At 42.0% G+C, this 18362-nt stretch overlaps 1 protein-coding gene and 1 long non-coding RNA gene across 2 annotated transcripts; one reads left to right on the forward strand and one right to left on the reverse strand.

The window, feature by feature from the left end:
• Positions 1-1540: 1540 nt before the first annotated feature.
• LOC138755388 (uncharacterized) lies at positions 1541-3526 on the reverse strand. Its single transcript, XR_011352246.1, has 2 exons — positions 3004-3526; positions 1541-1805 (listed from the first exon to the last, which is right to left on the reverse strand). It is a non-coding gene; the product is annotated as an uncharacterized lncRNA (long non-coding RNA).
• Positions 2797-17895, forward strand: prdm14 (PR domain containing 14). The gene is made up of 8 exons (XM_069921284.1): positions 2797-3499; positions 3697-3753; positions 4249-4409; positions 4553-4820; positions 4907-5109; positions 6415-6516; positions 7034-7256; positions 17563-17895. The coding sequence occupies exons 1-8, from the start codon at positions 2896-2898 to the stop codon at positions 17568-17570; spliced, it is 1626 nt and encodes a 541-aa protein (XP_069777385.1). The 5' UTR covers positions 2797-2895; the 3' UTR covers positions 17571-17895.
• Positions 17896-18362: the final 467 nt, after the last annotated feature.

Consider the following 18362-nt stretch of genomic DNA (forward strand, 5'->3'; position numbering starts at 1 on the left):
TGGGCTATATCGAAAATTTAACACAATTTGCTTCGGAGTAATGATACTACAAGAATTTTTTTTTAAACCTCCGCGATATTTCGAAGCATCTACGATGACCGCCACTAAAGAAAGGGGCATTGCAACTAAATCGATGCTTGGTCTTTGCATAGCACTAGATGAATGTTTTTATTTGAACGAGTAAAAATGGACAATGCATTTGCAATGTTCTCATGAAGGTGAGGTAATTAGGTTTCACTGAACGAAGGCTTCCCTTTCAATTCATCCTTTTTCTGCCTTGGCTCCAAGAAACGAAATGTCCGGTTCTCCTTTGAGGCAACCAGCTTGTGAAGTGACCGGATGCGCACAACTGGATCACTCGCGATAGGTAGGTCATGTATGAGCGAATGTCTCGCGTTTTACGTTTGGTTGTTGTATTGGAAAGTATGGGTTAGGTCTATACTGATTAAAAACCACAGTTTGCTTTCAGCCACAACGCTCTTTTTCCGGCCTGTGGGGGTGAGGAGATGCGATGGCTAAGAGCTGTAGGCTTCTAATGTGTTAAAGTGCAGTCCCCGAGGAGGTATCTCTCTCTCTCTCTCTTTCTCTCTCCCTCTCTCTGCTTCCAACCAATCGCCTGTGAGGGGACATGCCGCAGCCCTCCTGTTCCTCACTCTTGCCATCTGCCCTCGGCTGACCACACGCACAGCACTAGCTTTTCTGTAAACAGCTAAAACCTTCAAATACAAGACCCGTCCCCATCATCAAACCGCTGCAATAAAGAAACTCGTGCAATATTTCGCTCTTCACGTTTGCAACCAATGTTCAGAAGGACGATTCTGGACAAAAAGGTAAGTGACAGCTGCTCATTTTGAAACGCTTTTTTTTAATAACCTCGGTGAAGAGATTGTAATACCATCCAATGCAATCATTAAAAAATGTGGGTTGAGTTTCTTGCATCCGTTTACAGCAGTGAGAGTATTAAAAAGTAATTGATCAAACTGACGGTTTGTTTACTCAATACTTAACCAAGGCGTTAGATGTGTTCATTATCTAGTTCCCCCTGACCTCTGCGATTGACCCGATGTTCTTTAATTTAAATGCCACGACCCTGTTTTGTCTCAATTGTTGGCGAATATTGATCCAATGGATAATATCGAATTCATTGCACTTCGAACTGAATCTTGAGACTGTCAACTTTGTGCTCTGCAAAAGATGGTTTAAATTCATTTCAGTTCGGCAAATGTCGGCCATCTGGTCGGTTTGCAGCAAAAATACGTGAATAGACAGACCGTAACATGTTTCTTGGGACCAAAATGTTTGCCTAAATAATATGTATGACAGAAGATGCATGCTACAGAACAACGGTGGAATCGTTATCCCTTTCGCGCTAATGCAACTCGTGTGGATAAACATACTCTAAGCAAAACTATTATCAAAGAAAAATATGATGCTCTCTGGATAGTCGGAGAAATCTAACAAGCATCCAATGTAATAAACCGATATTCTCATCAGTGTGGAGTCGGTGCGAATTTCCTACACTTCCAGAGAAACGGTAAAGTCCGGTCAGTCACTTTATTACCACGGTTTTCAGGATCCAGAAGTGACAAAACATCGTCGCAATTCTTAATGATAGCAGGTTCTTGCAAAACATCCACATTCGGGGAGATGGCCGAGGTTTGTGTTGGGGGTAGGGATGGAATATGTGGTCCCTACGACAAATCGATAATACTATAGGGTAGTCATTTCTCCAGGAAAACCGATGAATGATTCTCCGCAATTCCGGAAATATTCCGAATTACTTGTTTCCTAATCCGATTTTACTCCTGTGAAAAGACCGCGAAAAATATGATGTTTCATTCCTTCTTCTCTCTTCCCCCCCCCCCCCCCCCACCACCCTTCTCGTTGACTAAGGTGATTTTCTTTCTGCCCTTGACTGATTCATCGCTGCGGGCCATTCATTTAGAAACGAACCTGGAGTCTTAATTATCCGTCTTTAGAGTCGCGCCATGACTTGGGGCCTGATCTGGGCTTCCAAATTTTGCATAAAAGTTCTTCCCTCACCCGGGTCTTTCTCGTTTGTAAAAGAACGATCATTTCGTTCCAAATCAGAGGAAAAAGAACTCGTTTTATATTGATCGTTTGTAACTAGAATCCTAATCTCTGTTAAATGTAATTTTACATTGTTCAATTGCTTTGCTTTCCTTAGTATTCTATTGCAAGAGTAAAATTCAGACTAAGATTAAGTGCATGTGAGTGGTTCTGTCGATTATCAAATTATTTCAAAGGTAATAGTTTACGGTGGGACTTTGACTTATATAATAACAAATTTTGCACCAAATTGTTCTCAATAGACTTCATGTCTTCCCTGTAATCTTTTCCGGAGATACAATTCTTAAATTGAATAATTCTGAATAATCCAAACTGCTGGTTTGGAAAACCCTACTTGGAAACGAACCAGGCATGTGATACTGGCTTTTGTCCGTGCAATCCCATGGATAAGAGTTTTACCTGCTTTCGGGATCGGGTAGCTCCCCTCCTCCCGTGCCCGCATAACGCCTTGGGAAAGACAGTACAAGAGGCAAATGCCTGAGAAAATTCTGCCAGGTTGACCCTAAACTATACAGAAATCTCCGTTCAGACTCCAAATTCCAGATGGGCATATGGGTTGTAAAAACCCACCTTTGGGTGACGACCCTGAGTTACATTTGTCACGGGCAGGGGCGGTGGGGGGGGGGGGGGGGGGGGGGGGGGGGATGGTCAACCGTCTAGCCTGATTGGTTTGACCCGTGATTACAGGGATTTGGGCGACGGAAACGCCCTTTGTTTTATGTTAATTTAAACATATATTCACGCAGGTTACAGTTCTCTTTGCTCGTTCACAGGCGATCGGGTGGCCGGTCTGTTCCAACTGGGATGTCCTTGTCAGTAGAAGAACAAGTTTACCCAAATGAAAGCTTAAAAAGGGTGCCCCCTCCAAGGATCCCGGGTTACTACCCCTCCATCCAGTCCCATGCCCACTACCTCGATGTGCTGCGTGCCTCCGAAGAAGTGCTGCAGCCGCTCGAGTCTCTGGGCAGGCTGGTCAAAGACACCAGCCCATTCATGCCCTTGACCATCAGCAACTTCTCATGCCTCAGCCAGACTCCCTCGGCAACGGAGCGGATCTGTAGCATCCTGCCCGCCGCGCCGTTCTCCCTCTTCAGCAAAATTTCGAGCAGTGTTCATCCGATTTACCCCCTAAGCCGCGACAGGCCGGGCCTTCCCCTACCCCACTCCTCTGCTCCTTTAAGTCCTGAGGAGCGGCAGGGCCGGCGCCACCACCACATTCAGCCGAAGGCCAGCGGCGAACCGCTGAGCTCTCAGCGCTGCTCCGGGGAGATGAATCCAGCCAGCCAACACCGTCAGTCCGGCCACTTTACCGAGGAGGACCTCAACGCTGTTCTGTACGGTCACATGAGCTCGGGCAATGATGGGACCGCTCATGCTATCTCAGGGCTGCGAATATCTGGAAACACAGGTACCACGCTCAGAAAGGAGGGGGGCTTGGTTGGGGGGGGGGGGATAGGGGATGGGGAGGGGATAGGGGTGGGGGATGGGGGGGATAGGGGTGGGGGGGGGGATAATTGATCTCCCCTCCGTCACCCATGACTCAACTTCTCGCAGCCAGAGACTTGAGCGACGTTTTCCAATGGTATCTCTACTTCTGTCCTGCAGGTGGACATGAGTCTCAGGTTCAGTTCCTGGACAGAGAGTCTCTGCAAATCCCAGTAGGTAAGTGAAGGAAAGAGTTGGAGGGGGGAGGGAAAGAGCGTGGAGATAAAGCAGGGAAAAGGGTTTGGGGTAAGTTGTGTGAGAGATGAGGAAGATGATTGGGAAGGAGAGAGGAGGAGGGAGAGATTTTGGAAAGGAAGGGGTAAGGATTCGTGAGAAGTAGAGGGGGGGGGTGAGAGATTGGGAAATGAAGGAGAGAGGAACTGCGTGAGCGGGGTAGGGGAACGGATGGGCGTGTAAGAGGGAGGGTGTGAACTTGGTGATCAACAAGTGAGGAGAGAGTTCAGGAAAGAGGCCTGCAGTGGAGCAGGGTGAAGGCGAAGGGAGGATTGGTGAAAAGAGGGAGAAGTGAGTGAGAGACGAGGCGATAGGAAGAGATGGGGGAAGGAGAGTGAGGTGGGGAAGTATTGCCTGGAGGCAATGGGATGGAGGGAGAGTGGCGCCTCTGCTCGGATCCGTGCGCCTCGGACCTCTGCTCACCCGTTCTCCTCCCAGGGCTCGGCGTGTATCACACCTACTACGGCGGAGTTCCTCATCACGGCGTCTTCTGTTCCCAAAATCTGATCCCCAAGGGCGTCCGATTCGGACCTTTCACAGGAAAAGTGGTGAATATGAGTGAAATTAAAACCTACGACGACAACTCCTACATGTGGGAGGTAAGGACGACACGGAGGTTTCACCCCATGAAATGTTAAGGTGGTTCTGCGAGGGCCCGATGCCGTTTGGCCGGGCGGGTCCCTGTGACCGAGGGGCGAGTGTCCTGGAGTCTCTCATCGGGCCCCGAAAATTTCTTTTGCAGATTTTTGAAGACGGCCGCTTGAGTCACTTCATCGACGGGAAGGGGGCGGCGAGTAACTGGTTGGCCTTGGTCAACTGCGCCAGGTCGCCCCAAGAACAGAACCTGACGGCCGTCCAGAGCCAGGGGAAAATCTTCTACGAGACTTGCAAGGAGGTGCGGGAGAACCAGGAGCTGCTGGTGTGGTATGGAGACTGCTACTTGCAGTTTATGGGAATACCGGTCACTTTAAAGGAAATGACTGAGAGCCCATTCGCAGAGCAAACCGAAGGTTAAAACACTTAAACGATTTTCTGCCCTTTTCCTGTCATTAGCTGCCATCGCTTGACTGAAATGTGACTTTCGTTGCTCCAACAGAGTCCGGCGAGGGCTTTAAGTGTGAGAGATGCGGCAAGGTGTTCGCTTACAAGTACTATAGGGACAAGCACCTGAAATACACCCGGTGCGTCGATCGGGGCGATCGCAAATACCCCTGTCACCTGTGCAGCAGGTCGTTCGAGAAGAGGGACAGGCTGAGGATCCACATCCTGCACGTCCATGAAAAGCACCGGCCGCACAAAGTGAGCCCCCGCCGCGGAACGACTGCTGCCCCCCAACCTTCCCCACCGCACTCGAGAAACCGCCGGCCACCCCGCGCACTTGCCCCTGACCCCGGCTTCCATTATTTACTTTGAAAGTCAGACTGCTTCTCTTCCTCGCTGCAGGAGAGAGGAAAAAAATCACAGCGGAGTGAGACAGGATGAGCAAAAATTCGAAATAATTGATCCTGGGGAGAATTCCTGTTTCACAAGTAGAAAATGAAAGTTGTCCTCCCGCTGGCCTTTGGTTTTCTTCTTTAACCATCATCCTGCATTGAATATGAAACCTTCCTGGGAAACTGAGAACCAACCACATGATTCCTCCTGGCAATATTGTCTCCAATTTGTCTGCTCACTTCCATCAGGGGAACTTCTCCACTTAACCACTTTTACTCAAGGGGGCTATTTGCTTTTATTGTATTCCCCACAATGCTTTGGAAAATATCAAATCTCTGTTCATGACCCAAGATTCCAGACACAAAATTATTTTTTCCCATGTTTGCCCTGTAAAGGCCAGTCCAGCACCCCTATTAAGACAGGAAAAAGAAGCAAAAGAGGGTCCCTTCAGAGTCAGTGAGTGTCTGCTTCCACCAATGCTGCCATCCCCTATACTCCCGTAACCTCCAGAGCCACAGCTTGTCCAGTTCTGCAGTGTACTCAAGATCTTAATCACCCTCCTTGACCCCTGGTTCTGAACCCAGTAAGCAAGGCCCTTTAGGAACCCTCTTTACCATTGGCACTTTCAGGAATCCCTGTCCCAATACCTGGTTCCCAGAAGCTCATCATCTCTAGTCTGGTGTGAGTTCTTTAGCCACCAAGTCCCACACTGCTCAATTGCTGTTGTTTCCTACCCTAGCTGTAGGGTTTACTCCACATCAGCCTCTCATGGCATAGATTCAAAATGAGAAATACTCAGGAAAAAGTCATCCCTTTATCATAAATCCATTCAATACCAACTTTCATGACATTCCATACCTGCTCTCATAAGAATCTCTGCAGTTCAGATACTGCCTTTCCACAAATGTCTACACTAGTGGTTCTCAACCCTTTTTTTCCACTCTCATACCACCTCACTTAATTCCTTACTAACTACAGAACACCTCTTATATAGCATTTCTGTATTCCCAAACACAGATCCTCACTCCACACAATTCAATTGAGTATGGGCAATATTTAAGTATATGTATATATGTGAAACGTATTGTATGCTGCAGTTAATGTGAGGTCAGTCATGGGACAGTTCATTTTGCAGACCTTTACCAACCTGTGACTCTCTCTATTGGGCAGTGCTCAGTGTGTGGGAAGAGCTTTTCACAATCCTCCAGTCTTAACAAACACATGAGGGTTCACTCAGGAGAACGACCATACAAGTGTGTCTACTGCAACAAGGTGGGTGCGTCATTCTCCATGATCATTTGTGCAATAATAAGGCTACAACTAATGTGTATCTCCTCTAAAAGCAGATAATTAAAGTGCATGGAGTGTATCAAAAAAATAGAACAAACCTATGAAATTCTTTAATGAGGATCTCTCTTTCTATTATTCAGCCAGTCTGTGACACCTTACATTGTGGACAGCAAATTCATACTAAACTTGTCATTAAGTTTGCCTATTGAACAGTCCACATTTTATCAGCTCTCCTTGAATGCTGGCTTTGTTCATCCTACATGTTTATTTTAGTTTTTCTGTTAGCTGAGTAGAAATCCAGTATTTTGGGAATTAAGGATATGTCATGTGTTTGAATACACAGTTAATATTACAGTGACAAGAAACTAAGAAGTGTTTAAATTCAACTGGATGCTGCAGCTTAAGAGACTGGATGTATGGGGAGTGAGCTTCCATTATTTGGCTTGACAGTTTTGAGTATCACTAATGGTTTTCTACTTTCACTCTTATCCGGCTCCAGGCTTTCACTGCCTCAAGCATCTTACGAACCCACATTCGCCAGCACTCTGGGGAAAAACCCTTTAAATGCCGACACTGTGGCAAAGCCTTCGCCTCACATGCAGCCCATGACAGTCATGTGAGGCGCACACATTCCAAAGACAAAACATTTTCCTGTGAAATCTGCTCCAAGACCTTTCCGGAAGCACATGAGCTCAGTTGTCACCATATGCAGTTCCATGCAGGTTAGTGTTGGATGGTGTAACAGGTACCATGTGTCTGGTCTGGCAGTACGTTAATGCTCATTACTGCTTTACCATTTAAAGTAAAGTTTTCTCTTTGAGAGTGCTTTTATTGTTCATGAGCTCTTCTCTGCTGCCTTCACTGTGTTCTGTATCATTGAAGTTTGCCACAGGTTGGTTTTTGATCAGATGGCATTATTTATTTTCCTTGATGATGAAGATGACAACAATATCTGTACTTCTGTTTTGGGCTGATGGAGCTATGCCACATATGTATTATATAATCAGTGCTGCCGAAATCCTGTTGGCCCATTTTCTGTTCCACGCTGTTCTGTCTGTTCTCACTTCCCCTTTCCAGAAAGCAGTGCTTCAGACTGCAGCAGGAAGGCACTGACCTGATTGTCCACTCAGTTTTCAACTGGATGGCTGGTTCATGGAATGGAAGAAAAGCTTTCATTTCTTTGAAAATGAAGAACTTTGTCAGTGTGGGTTTAGAACCATTTTGCTGATCTAATTGACATGATTTGTCAGTTAAACATAACTATTTTGGGTCGATATCCCATTCATTCAGTTCTGAGCTAAGTTAAATGTCCAATTTATCAAAGCAGATGATGAATTTATAATGATTATTTTGATATCAAGAAATATCATGGATATTATAGCAATATCAGATTTCATATTTATTGTCAGAGTACTTGCGTGACATCACAAAACCCTGAGATTATTTTTCCTGTGGGCAAGACAGAGTTACCACTTATTGTACACCACGTTCACATGTAAACAGATAAAGAAATGTAAACAGACTATGCAATGCAGAGAAATTTTTTAAAGTGCAAAACTAAGAGTTCTTAAATGAGTCCTTGATTGAATTTGTTGTTGAGGTGTCTGATGGTGGAGAGGTAGCAGCTGTTTATGAACCTGGTGGTGTGAGTCTTTAACTTTTTTAATTTACACATACAGCATGGTAACAGGCCATTTCAGCCCACGAACCTGTGCTGCCAAATTACACCCAATTAGCCTACACTCCCAGTACATTTTGATGGGAGTAAACCAGAGAACCTGGAAGAAACCAACGCAGACATGGGGAGAACGTATAAACTCCTTACAGACAGTGTGGGATTCAAACCTTGGTCCTGATCGTAGATGCCGCAAAGGCATTCCGTTAACTGCTAATCCAACCGTGCTGCCAAGTCTTGTGGCAGCTCTACCTTTTTCCTGATGGTAGCAGCAGCAAGAACGGAGCTTGTACTGGGTGGTGATTCTGCTGCTCTCTGACGGCAGTATTCTCTGCAGATGTCCGCTACCTTTTCGAAGGGTTTACACACAGGGGTATTGGTGCCCCCATATCAGACTGTGATACAGCCAGTCAGCACATGTGCTACCACTCATAGAAATTTGCTACGGTTTCCAATGTCATATCAAAAAAAATTCCCGAGGAAGTAGAGACACTGATGTGACTTCTTCAAGATGCGATTGGTGTATTGGCTCCAGGAAAGATCGTTCAGCATAATGTCTCCCAAGAACTTAAATTTGCTCACCTTCTCCACCTCTGGTCCCTGAATGATCACTGGATTGTCTACCTCTGGTTTTCCCTTCCTGAAGTCAACAATCATCCCCTTGGTTTTGGTAGTATTGAGGTCAAGATTGTTGTTGGTGCACAAGTCAGCCAAGTTCTCAATTTCCATTCTGTATGCTAATTCATCCCCTTCTTTAATACAACCCACTGCCGTGGTATCATTAGCAAATTTTGTACATAGTGTTATTTTTATTTAATTTAATTTTATTTATTTTTTTCACACTATAGATCACATTATTCAAGATATACACATTTCTCCTTTCAAATATATAGTGTCGTTTTCTTCCCCCCTCCCTCCTCCCCTCCCCCCCCCACCTCCCCCTCCACCCATTCAAAACACTGAGTCCAAGATACATCAAACCCATCAAACAATGTTGTCACTCAACATTAACGAACAAAAACTTCCACTGAGTCAATTCTTTCTATTCTCTTTTCCTTTTGTCATTTTAGGTGATAGATGTCCCGGTAGGTTTTCTCTATTATATTCCATGTACGGCTCCCATATTTGTTCAAATAATGTTATATTATTTCTTAAACTATATGTTATTTTTTCTAATGGAATACATTTATTCATTTCTATATACCATTGCTGTATTTTCAAATTCTCTTCTAATTTCCAGTTTGACATAATACATTTTTTTGCTATCTTAACAAATCTTTTTTGTACACCCTCCAAATCAAGTCCAAATTCTTTATTTTTTATGTTACCTAAGAGGAAGATCTCTGGGTTTTTTGGTATATTGCTTTCTGTAATTTTATTTAATATCTGGTTTAGTACATAGTGTTATTGTCATACTGAGGTGAAAGTTGAGCAAGGGGCTAAGAACACAGCCCTATGGTGCTCTGGTACTGATGGAGATTTTGGAGGAAATGTTCTTACCAATCCTCACTGATTGGGGTCTGGAGGTGTGCAAATCAAGGTTCCAATTACACATTGTGGTGTTGAGTCCCAGGTCTTGGAGTTTGCTGATCAGATTTGAGAGGATGATGGTGTTAAATGCTGAACCGTAGTCAATAAAGAGGATCCTGATTAATACATTTTTGCTGTCCCGGTGTTCCAGAGCTCTATGTGGAGCCGCCAAGCTGATTCTGCACAAATCTGATCCTTTTGAATTTGTGTTGGGCAACCTCTTCAGTAAATGCGCTGAGCAGCAATTGGATACAGATTCTGGTCGGAACTGCAAAGAATCAATGTCTGAGATTTCTTGATCTGATTGAATCATTTCTCACTTGGATATTTAACAATTGGCATGAAGCCTAAATTGATCCCTTTTTTTTATTGAAAAATAAATGTAAGCTACGAAGCAGTGAATGATACCATGAAATATATCCTTGGCGTTCTCTACGTTGGGACTTGTTCTTGCGTTAACTTATTCCAATAAATGACTTGTTCTTCAGCTTATGGAAATCATTTAACATGCAGAAACTGATTCACACTATATGACTAATCATTATCTATCATCAAACTTAATCTGATATAAACCCAGCATAAATAACGACATATTTACTATCCATATGTAATGAGTTAGCAAGCCATGTTACTTGCTTTCTCAGACCAAAATATGAAGATGTTCCTCAAGTTTCCTGCTCAGAATAACTGGCAGGATAGCCAGTCCCTTGTTCATCTGCTAGTTCCTCCATTGCTCCTTTCTCAGCAAGATCGTCTATCAATCAGTACATTTGAAAATTGCTGAGATCTGCTCAATGGTGTCAGAATGCTGGTTTTGACACTAGCAAAAGGTTGATGCTACAGTTGGATTCTCAGCAACAAGAAGCATAATCAAAAGTCATTTTAAAAATCCATCAGGAAAAATGGAGCTCATGCTAATAAATAAGCCTGTTATTTGATGCTATATTCTGACCACATTTGTTAAATTATCTGCTGTTTTCAAGAATATAAAGCCAGTATCTATGACATTAAAGTGCAAGAAATATAAATAGAGGAAGGCCATTCAGCCCCTCACACCGACACTGCCCTACAATAAGATCATGGCTGAACTCTTACTTCAGCATCAATTTCCTTACAAGCCCATAACCATTGATTCCCTTAATGTCCAAACAATCTTAATCTCTGGCTTGAATATACACACAATTGCACCACCACATACTTGAAAAGAGAATTTATATTTTCTGCTAATCCATTGAAGAAATTTCTTCTCCTCTCAGATCTGACTGATAACCCATTGTTTTAATACTGCTTCAAGTTCTAGTCATCCCAGTGAGAGGAAATGCAGTCCTTGCATTTATGCTGTCAAAACTGCAAGATATTTTAATGTTTCAATAAGGCCAAGGTTAATAGAGCTAGGGCTTTAGTCTTTGGAGTGAAGAAGGATAAAGAGGAGATTTAATGGAGGTTTGCAAAATTATGTGTGACAGCCATCACCTTTTTTTCTGGACGACAGTAGCAGATGCCAAAGACATTTGTTTTAAGGTGAGGGGAGGAATGTTTAGGGGAGATATCAGAGGTAAAATATTTACACAGAGAATGGTAGTTGCTTGGGATTGATGGTACAATTAAGACATTCAGAAGTCTCTTAGGCACATGAATGTTTGGGGTAAAAAAGAGAATTTTGGGCTGTGAGTTTGGGAAGGGTTAGATTGTTGTGAGTGTGTTCATACAGGCCAGCACAAAATCATGGGATGAATGGCCTTTATTGTGCTGTTATGTTCCATGTAAGATCACTTCTCATTCTTCTAAACAGGCAGCTTTAATCTTTCCTCATGGGACAATCTTAAGAATGAGCCTGATGAACTTTTGTTGCATTCCCTATATTTTAAGTACATTCTTCCTTGGATGGGGTGGAGAGCAGACCTGTACACAATGTACCAGGTTCAGTCTCACATAATTGTAGTAAAATATTGTTACTCAGGCACTCAAATCATCATATAAAGGCCAACAGAGACTTTGGCTTCCTAATTACTTGGAAGGCAAATTCTAAGTAATTAGGAAGGCATTAATGATGACAGATTTGTGTACAGGTCACCCAGTTTCTTCAAAACACCAACTTCTTTCAATCACTCATCATTTAAAAAAAATGCTCTGCTTTTCTAACAAAATGGATGATTTCACATTCTGTCATGTGCTTACCCTTTTTCTTTGCCTGTCCACATCCCCATAATCCCTCTGTATCCTCTCACACCTCGCACAGTATTCAACTTTGTATCACGTATCACTATTTACTGATACACTGCATGAATGAGATGTATTGTCATGTAAATGAAAACAATGTGCAGATCCACTGAACTTGTTTGGTGCAGCTATACAGGTATATGAAATACAATGAGTCAGATTAACTTAAATTATCATGTAAAATGATAGATAACTGTTGTAGATGGTGCAAAAAAAGATGTTATATGAGTGCAGACAGATCTTTGGTGGTCATGGAGAAGTGTACTTGTTAAGGTAGGACTGGGAGGTTCAAGAACCCAATAGCTGTTGGAGAAAAAAACTTGTTCTTCAACCTAGAGGTGCCAGATGTTTGGCTTCTGTGCTTTCTGCCTGAAGGTAACACTAAGAAGTGAGTATGACCAGAATGATGGGGATCCTTTATGATGTTGGCTGTCTTCTTTTAAGGCAGTGCCTGACATGGATAATTTCAATAGTTGGGAGGTCCGTGCCCATGATGGACCTGGCTAGGTTTGTTAGTTTCTGCAGCCTTCTGTATTCCTGGGCAGAGTTTCCAAACTAGGGTGAGATGCAATCATTCAGTATACTTTCCATGGTACACCTGTAGATGTTTGATAGAATATTTGATGAATCTTCTCAGACTCCTTAGATGGTAGAAGTGTTCATGTGCACTGCTTGGAAAAGAAAAGAAAAAAAGAGACATCAGGATTATGGGTTTTCACATTTTAATGAATGCTGGTAATAAGAATCTATTAAAACTGCAAATATTTGACTTATTAACAAGGAGAAACATTTGATAAGAGTAAGTGCGATACATTTTATTAAAAATTTGGGGTTATTTAACTATTCAATAAACAATTCAGAGTATTTGATCTCTAACTAACATTAATATGTTTCATTTGGAGAGTGATTGAACTTGCAATTCCCTGCAATACTCCTTCATTGGGGCAGAGAAAATTAGCCCACAGGTTATTTCTTTGAATGATACCTGAAGTCCTGATGTCATTCTGCTCATTGAGGGAGGGCCAGGCTGGGTGCAGCTCTGAATCCTTTCTGTCCATTTGGCTGCTCATACTAAATGGTTCGTTTGTGCATCTTTCTGCCCAATGAGCAGATATCAAGTGTGCACACTGATCCTCGAATCAAATCTCAAGAAAGATCAGGTTATTTACAAAAGAAGTTGAGGAAACCAGATAGTTATAGTTAAATTCCATTTTCTTTCCAGCCTTTGACTATGATTTACATATTTTGCGAAGAAATTGAAAACAATATTTGTAGCTGAAAGGTTTGTGAACTGTCAAAACCAAATTCTTTTATCCACGCTGATTCTGCATAAATTCATTTAAAGAATTTGGATGCTAATTGGGAGTGTAACTGAATGGTTTCCTCCTCCCAATCCTCCTTGTCCTTGTAGGCAACTAAGATGTCACGATTGCTTTCCGGGCTGAAGTAAACTCGTACACCACCTCCTGGGTGTTATTTCTACAATGTTACTGTTCTCTATGATTCAACCACTCAATGCCTTAATGTCATGCCACCAGAGAGTTGTATAACTGTTTGTAGGCTTCCTGTCTTCATTATACTAAAGGGTTTATTCTATTTTTTGTCACCATTTAAAACCTTTATTTTAATGGCAAGCTGTATTCCTTTAAGATGATTTGCATTGGATGCCTCAGACCAAGTCGGAGCCGCTAACACATTGTGAGTCTGAACAATGGACCAGCTCAACCCAATACTTGACATTTTTTTAAAATTCAGACAAAAATGTTAAGTGTTATAGAGAAAATAAATATTTTGTTTCCCGTACTTGAAGCACATGATATCTGTCAACATCGGTGCTTAAAAAAAACAACAAAAATTGTAGATGTTTGGTGAAAGATCCTTTTGCACATGATAATATCCTGTTTATTAACAATAATTAATTGGACTGTAGAATGCAGCTTTTTACCCATTATACAAATTTTAAAACATAATCTTCAATGTATCATAAATAATTCACCTTGGGTTGATAGTTCACCTTGGAAGGTGGTGCATTTTTCGATTGTGGCATTTCAGTTTGGACATCCGAGTTTACCGTTCACTACAGATTGTGTGAAAGAAAAGTCTCGGTTTGAAATGACAGTCCTTCACAATTCTGGTTTCTTTTGGACATCAATCCACAATACCAATGAGCCCTTGAAAATTTCCACTGCATTTGTAATTAGTAATTAGTTAATTAGAATTAACTAATTCACTGGAGTGTAAGCTGCTGAGAGATGATCTTAATAGTTATAAAATCATGTGTGGCATGGGTAAAATGAATGCTCAGTCTTTTTTACTCAGGATAAATGAATCTAGAACTAGAGGACATAGGTTTAAGGTGAAAGAGACCTAAGGGGCAACTTTTTCACCCAGATGGTAATCCTTTTCTGGAATGAGCTGCCAGAGAGAGCTCAAGAAGCAGGTTCAATTATGATATTCAAAAGACATTTGGACAGATATATGGATTGGAAAGAGTTTGAAGAAGACTGACCATATATAGGCAAATATGACTAGCCAAGAATGCTAACTTTGTAGGTATGGATGGATTGGGCCGAAAGGCCTGTTCTGTGCTGTGTGATTATAATATCTAATTTTCTTTAACAGATCCCATTCCTTTCAGCAAGCTTAATTTACATGGGGCACAAACCTTGCTTGATGCTCTGCTGTGGAACTTGGGGCATTGTATTATCTTAAAAATGCTTTTTCCCCATAAATTCAATCACAAAGTGCTGCCCTTTCCCAGTAAACTACAGTATTCTCAAGTACTCCTTGGGAAAACTTCCAAATTCCAACAAGTACAATCCCTGACAACTCAATTCTCCTCATAGGCTAACCCCATTCATCTCTGGAATCAACCTGATAAACCTCCTCTGTACCGCCTCCAAAGCCAGTGCATCCTTCCTCCAGTAAGGAGACCAGAACTGCAAGCAGTAGTCCAGATGCAGCCTCATCAACAGCATAACTTACCTGCTCATAGTTCAATCCCTGTAGCAATGAAGGCCAAAATTCTATTTGCCTTCTTGATAGCCTGCTGCACCCTGCAAACCAACCCTTTGCAATTCATGCACAAGCACTCAAGTCCTTCTGCATGGCAGCATGCTGTAATTACATGCCATTTAAATAATAATCTGAGAGGGAGTTCCTTCCCCAGTTATTAAGAAATTCTGCCTCAGCTTAGCTCACCACCCAGTCACCTGGACATTTGGTGAATCTTTCCAGTGGTGGAAATGGTTTCTACATGGAGCTCCAAGCCTGGATTCTTATCTTGCAGCCATCAAAATTGTGTCTTTTTCATTGTTCCATGATCTGTTTAAAGGGAAAGGATATTAGAAGGCTTTGCTGGCAAATGATGTTGGTGACTACATGAAGGACAGCTGCACAAGTTGTAGAGCTGCTTCCTTGAATCTTTAGTGATCCAGGATCCATTCTGACTTCCGGTGCTACCTGTGTGGGATTTGCCCACTCTCTCTCCCTCTGGCTTTCCATTGGGTGTTGTAGTTTCTTTCCACATCCCAAAGGTAGGCTGCTTGGTAGGTCATTGATGTCTGTAAATGCACAAAATGTGTAGGTGAGTAGAAAGTTGAGAAAAATGTTGGGAGAATAAAAAGGTGTAAATGGACAGAAGTACTTGTAGACCAAAAGGCCTGTTTCAATGCTACATGAGTCTTTAACTTTATGGCATTACCTGTCTTCCTACACAATGGTGTCCTGGGGACCTGCCCTGATGTGAAACCAGCCCAACCTGATCCAAAGTACTCCAAGGACTGAGTGTTCATCTGTGGTCTCAGTATGCAGCTGGCTGATTATGTTCTATCCTTGTACCGTATATTTCAACTTGTCTCGGTTAAATTTTCAGCATGACTTTGTTATTGGCAATAAAACCAGTGCCAATATGGAACATACACACAAAATCACAATCTGTTTACAATTCTTTTATTTGTTTATATGTTTATGCTGTGTACAGTTTATTTTTGCACTACCAATTAGAGGTAATTCTGCCACGCCTGGGGGAAAGGAATCTCAGGGTTGTATGTGATGTCATGTATGTACTCTGACAATAAATATGAAATCACAATGCAAAAGAGCTGGGTTGTTCACAGAGAGAGCAGGGGAAAAAATTACAGTACTATTTAATTAAATGTGAAAATAAACATATGTTTAATTTTTCTGCTCTTTAAAAAAATTATTAACATGCACAATATTTGGTACATCTTAATTCAAAGATTGTAATGGAAAATCAGGGATCTTCTGGTCTACAATCATCAGTTACTCTTCATAACTCTGGGTAGTAGGAGCAGTGGGAATGGCATAACTCAAAAGTTTGAAATGTACAAGAGAGGGCAGGAAGAAAGCTGAAGCAGAGGAAGCTCAATTTTTAGCATTGCACATTCAGCCCCTGATGTGATGACCTTCCCCCAAAAAAGCTAAACCTGCCTCATAACCCTCTAGTTTTCTTTCATTCATGTGCCTCTTTTTTTTTTTTTTTTTCACACCATAAATCACATTAGCCATGATATACACTATTTCTTTTTCACACATATACAGTGACTTTTTCTCCCCCCCCCCCCTCCCAAGCCACCCCCCCACCCCCCCCTCTCATCCATTTTAGGTATACAATCTCGGTTGCATTAAGCCAGTCAGACAATGTTGTCATTCAACAAAATTACACCAGAAATTCTACTGAGTCCATTCTTTTCTTTCCTTCTCCTTCCATCAACTTAGGTAATGTTTGTCCCCGGTAGGTTTTCGCTATTGTATTTAATGTAAGGCTCCTATACTTGTTCGAATATTTCAATATTATTTCTTAACCTATATGTTATTTTTTCTAATGGAATACATTTATTCATTTAAATTTAGTAGTTTCTTCCTTTTTAATTTGGTTATGTATTCCATTAATATTTAAAGACATATAGTTCAGCGTAGCCCTTTTATATTTTGTTTATCTTCTCTTTCCGTTTTTCCATCATTACCTTTCCTCCTTTTCCATTTCTGTTTTCTTATTTTCAACTCTTTATAAGACAACATTTCTACAACATCCAACATTTTCCTTATTCTCCTATTTCTATCTTATTTATCCCCAATCTCCCCTTCACCTCCTGAGTTGTCCTTTATCCCTTGTCGGACAACCACATCTCCCCTCTCCATTTGGATTTGCGAATCCACTCGCAAGCATCAACTGATTTTGCAGTGACCGCCTCTTTAAGAGTCTTTTAAATCCCCTATTGTTCCAGTCTCCACCGTGTAAAAAAAAACACATCCCTGATGTCTCCTCTAAACCTTCCTGCTTTCACTTTGTACAGATGTCCTCCGGTACTTGCTTCTCCTGCCCTGTGGAAAAAGGTGCTAAGCCTCAAACCTGCTTAGTGCCAAATAACAACGCTGATGTGGATTATCTGATCATTTGTACCATTAATTTTTATGGAAGCATAAAACAAAAATGTTGAGTGAAATGTCCAGTTGAAACTTATTACTTGTTTAGAGCACAACCTAGTAGTCACGACAATTAAACTGGCTCATTAACTTCCTCTGGAAAACTTGTTTTTCTTTTGTTTCTAGTTCTAATGTTATATTCATTTGCTCATCAGGAGAATAGGTCCAGGTAGGTGCTGCAGCCACCCAAGAATTGCACAGCATGTCGACCAATCAGACAGACTCTATGAATGGAGATTACCTTTACAATTCAAGTGAGGAGCAATTGACAACCCCCAAGAATCCAGACAAAGAGGAGAGCAACCCCTACCGAGGAGCACTGTACTGCACAATGATGGCTACAGACCTTGGAATTAGCAAACCATTGACAATCTAACCACAGACTGACAGCTGAGTATTTGCTAAATGACTACTCAAATGTAGGTGGTTCATTTTCTGCTCCCAGGGTTACCAAATAACTGGAAGGATGCAGTATATGAATTAATGATTTTGCACACTTCTATTAGAGAGCCTTTTAATTTCTTCTGTCAAGGTGTTACTTGCAATAATGCATACCTTGACTTAGTTTTGCACTGACTGAATCTACTGTATGTTGTGAACTCTTTGGCTTGGCTTCGCGGACGAAGATTTATGGAGGGGGTAAATGTCCACGTCAGCTGCAGGCTCGTTGGTGGCTGACAAGTCCGATGCGGGACAGGCAGACACGGTTGCAGGGGAAAATTGGTGGGTTGGGGTTGGGTGTTGGGTTTTTCCTCCTTTGCCTTTTGTCAGTGAGGTGGGCTCTACACACACTACACACAGAGGGAACTACAGTCAATCTATGAAAGTGAAATTTGTTTTGCACATAAAGAAATGATATTGATTATAAGATGAACTATCTCTTGATCTTTGCCAATCTATGTTAACATGAATATACCATCAAACATAATATCCTAAATATACATTATCTCTCAAA

Source organism: Narcine bancroftii, chromosome 2 (genome assembly GCF_036971445.1).
Source record: "Narcine bancroftii isolate sNarBan1 chromosome 2, sNarBan1.hap1, whole genome shotgun sequence".
Lineage (NCBI taxonomy): Eukaryota > Metazoa > Chordata > Chondrichthyes > Torpediniformes > Narcinidae > Narcine > Narcine bancroftii.

Bases quoted from the DNA above. Each gene is read 5' to 3' on its own strand.
- prdm14 (XM_069921284.1), top strand. From the start codon at position 2,896: ATGTCCTTGTCAGTAGAAGAACAAGTTTACCCAAATGAAAGCTTAAAA. The intron at 3,754-4,248 runs GTAAGTGAAGGA...TTCTCCTCCCAG, and splicing joins GTCTCTGCAAATCCCAGTAG to GGCTCGGCGTGTATCACACC. The intron at 4,821-4,906 runs GTTAAAACACTT...TTGCTCCAACAG, and splicing joins ATTCGCAGAGCAAACCGAAG to AGTCCGGCGAGGGCTTTAAG.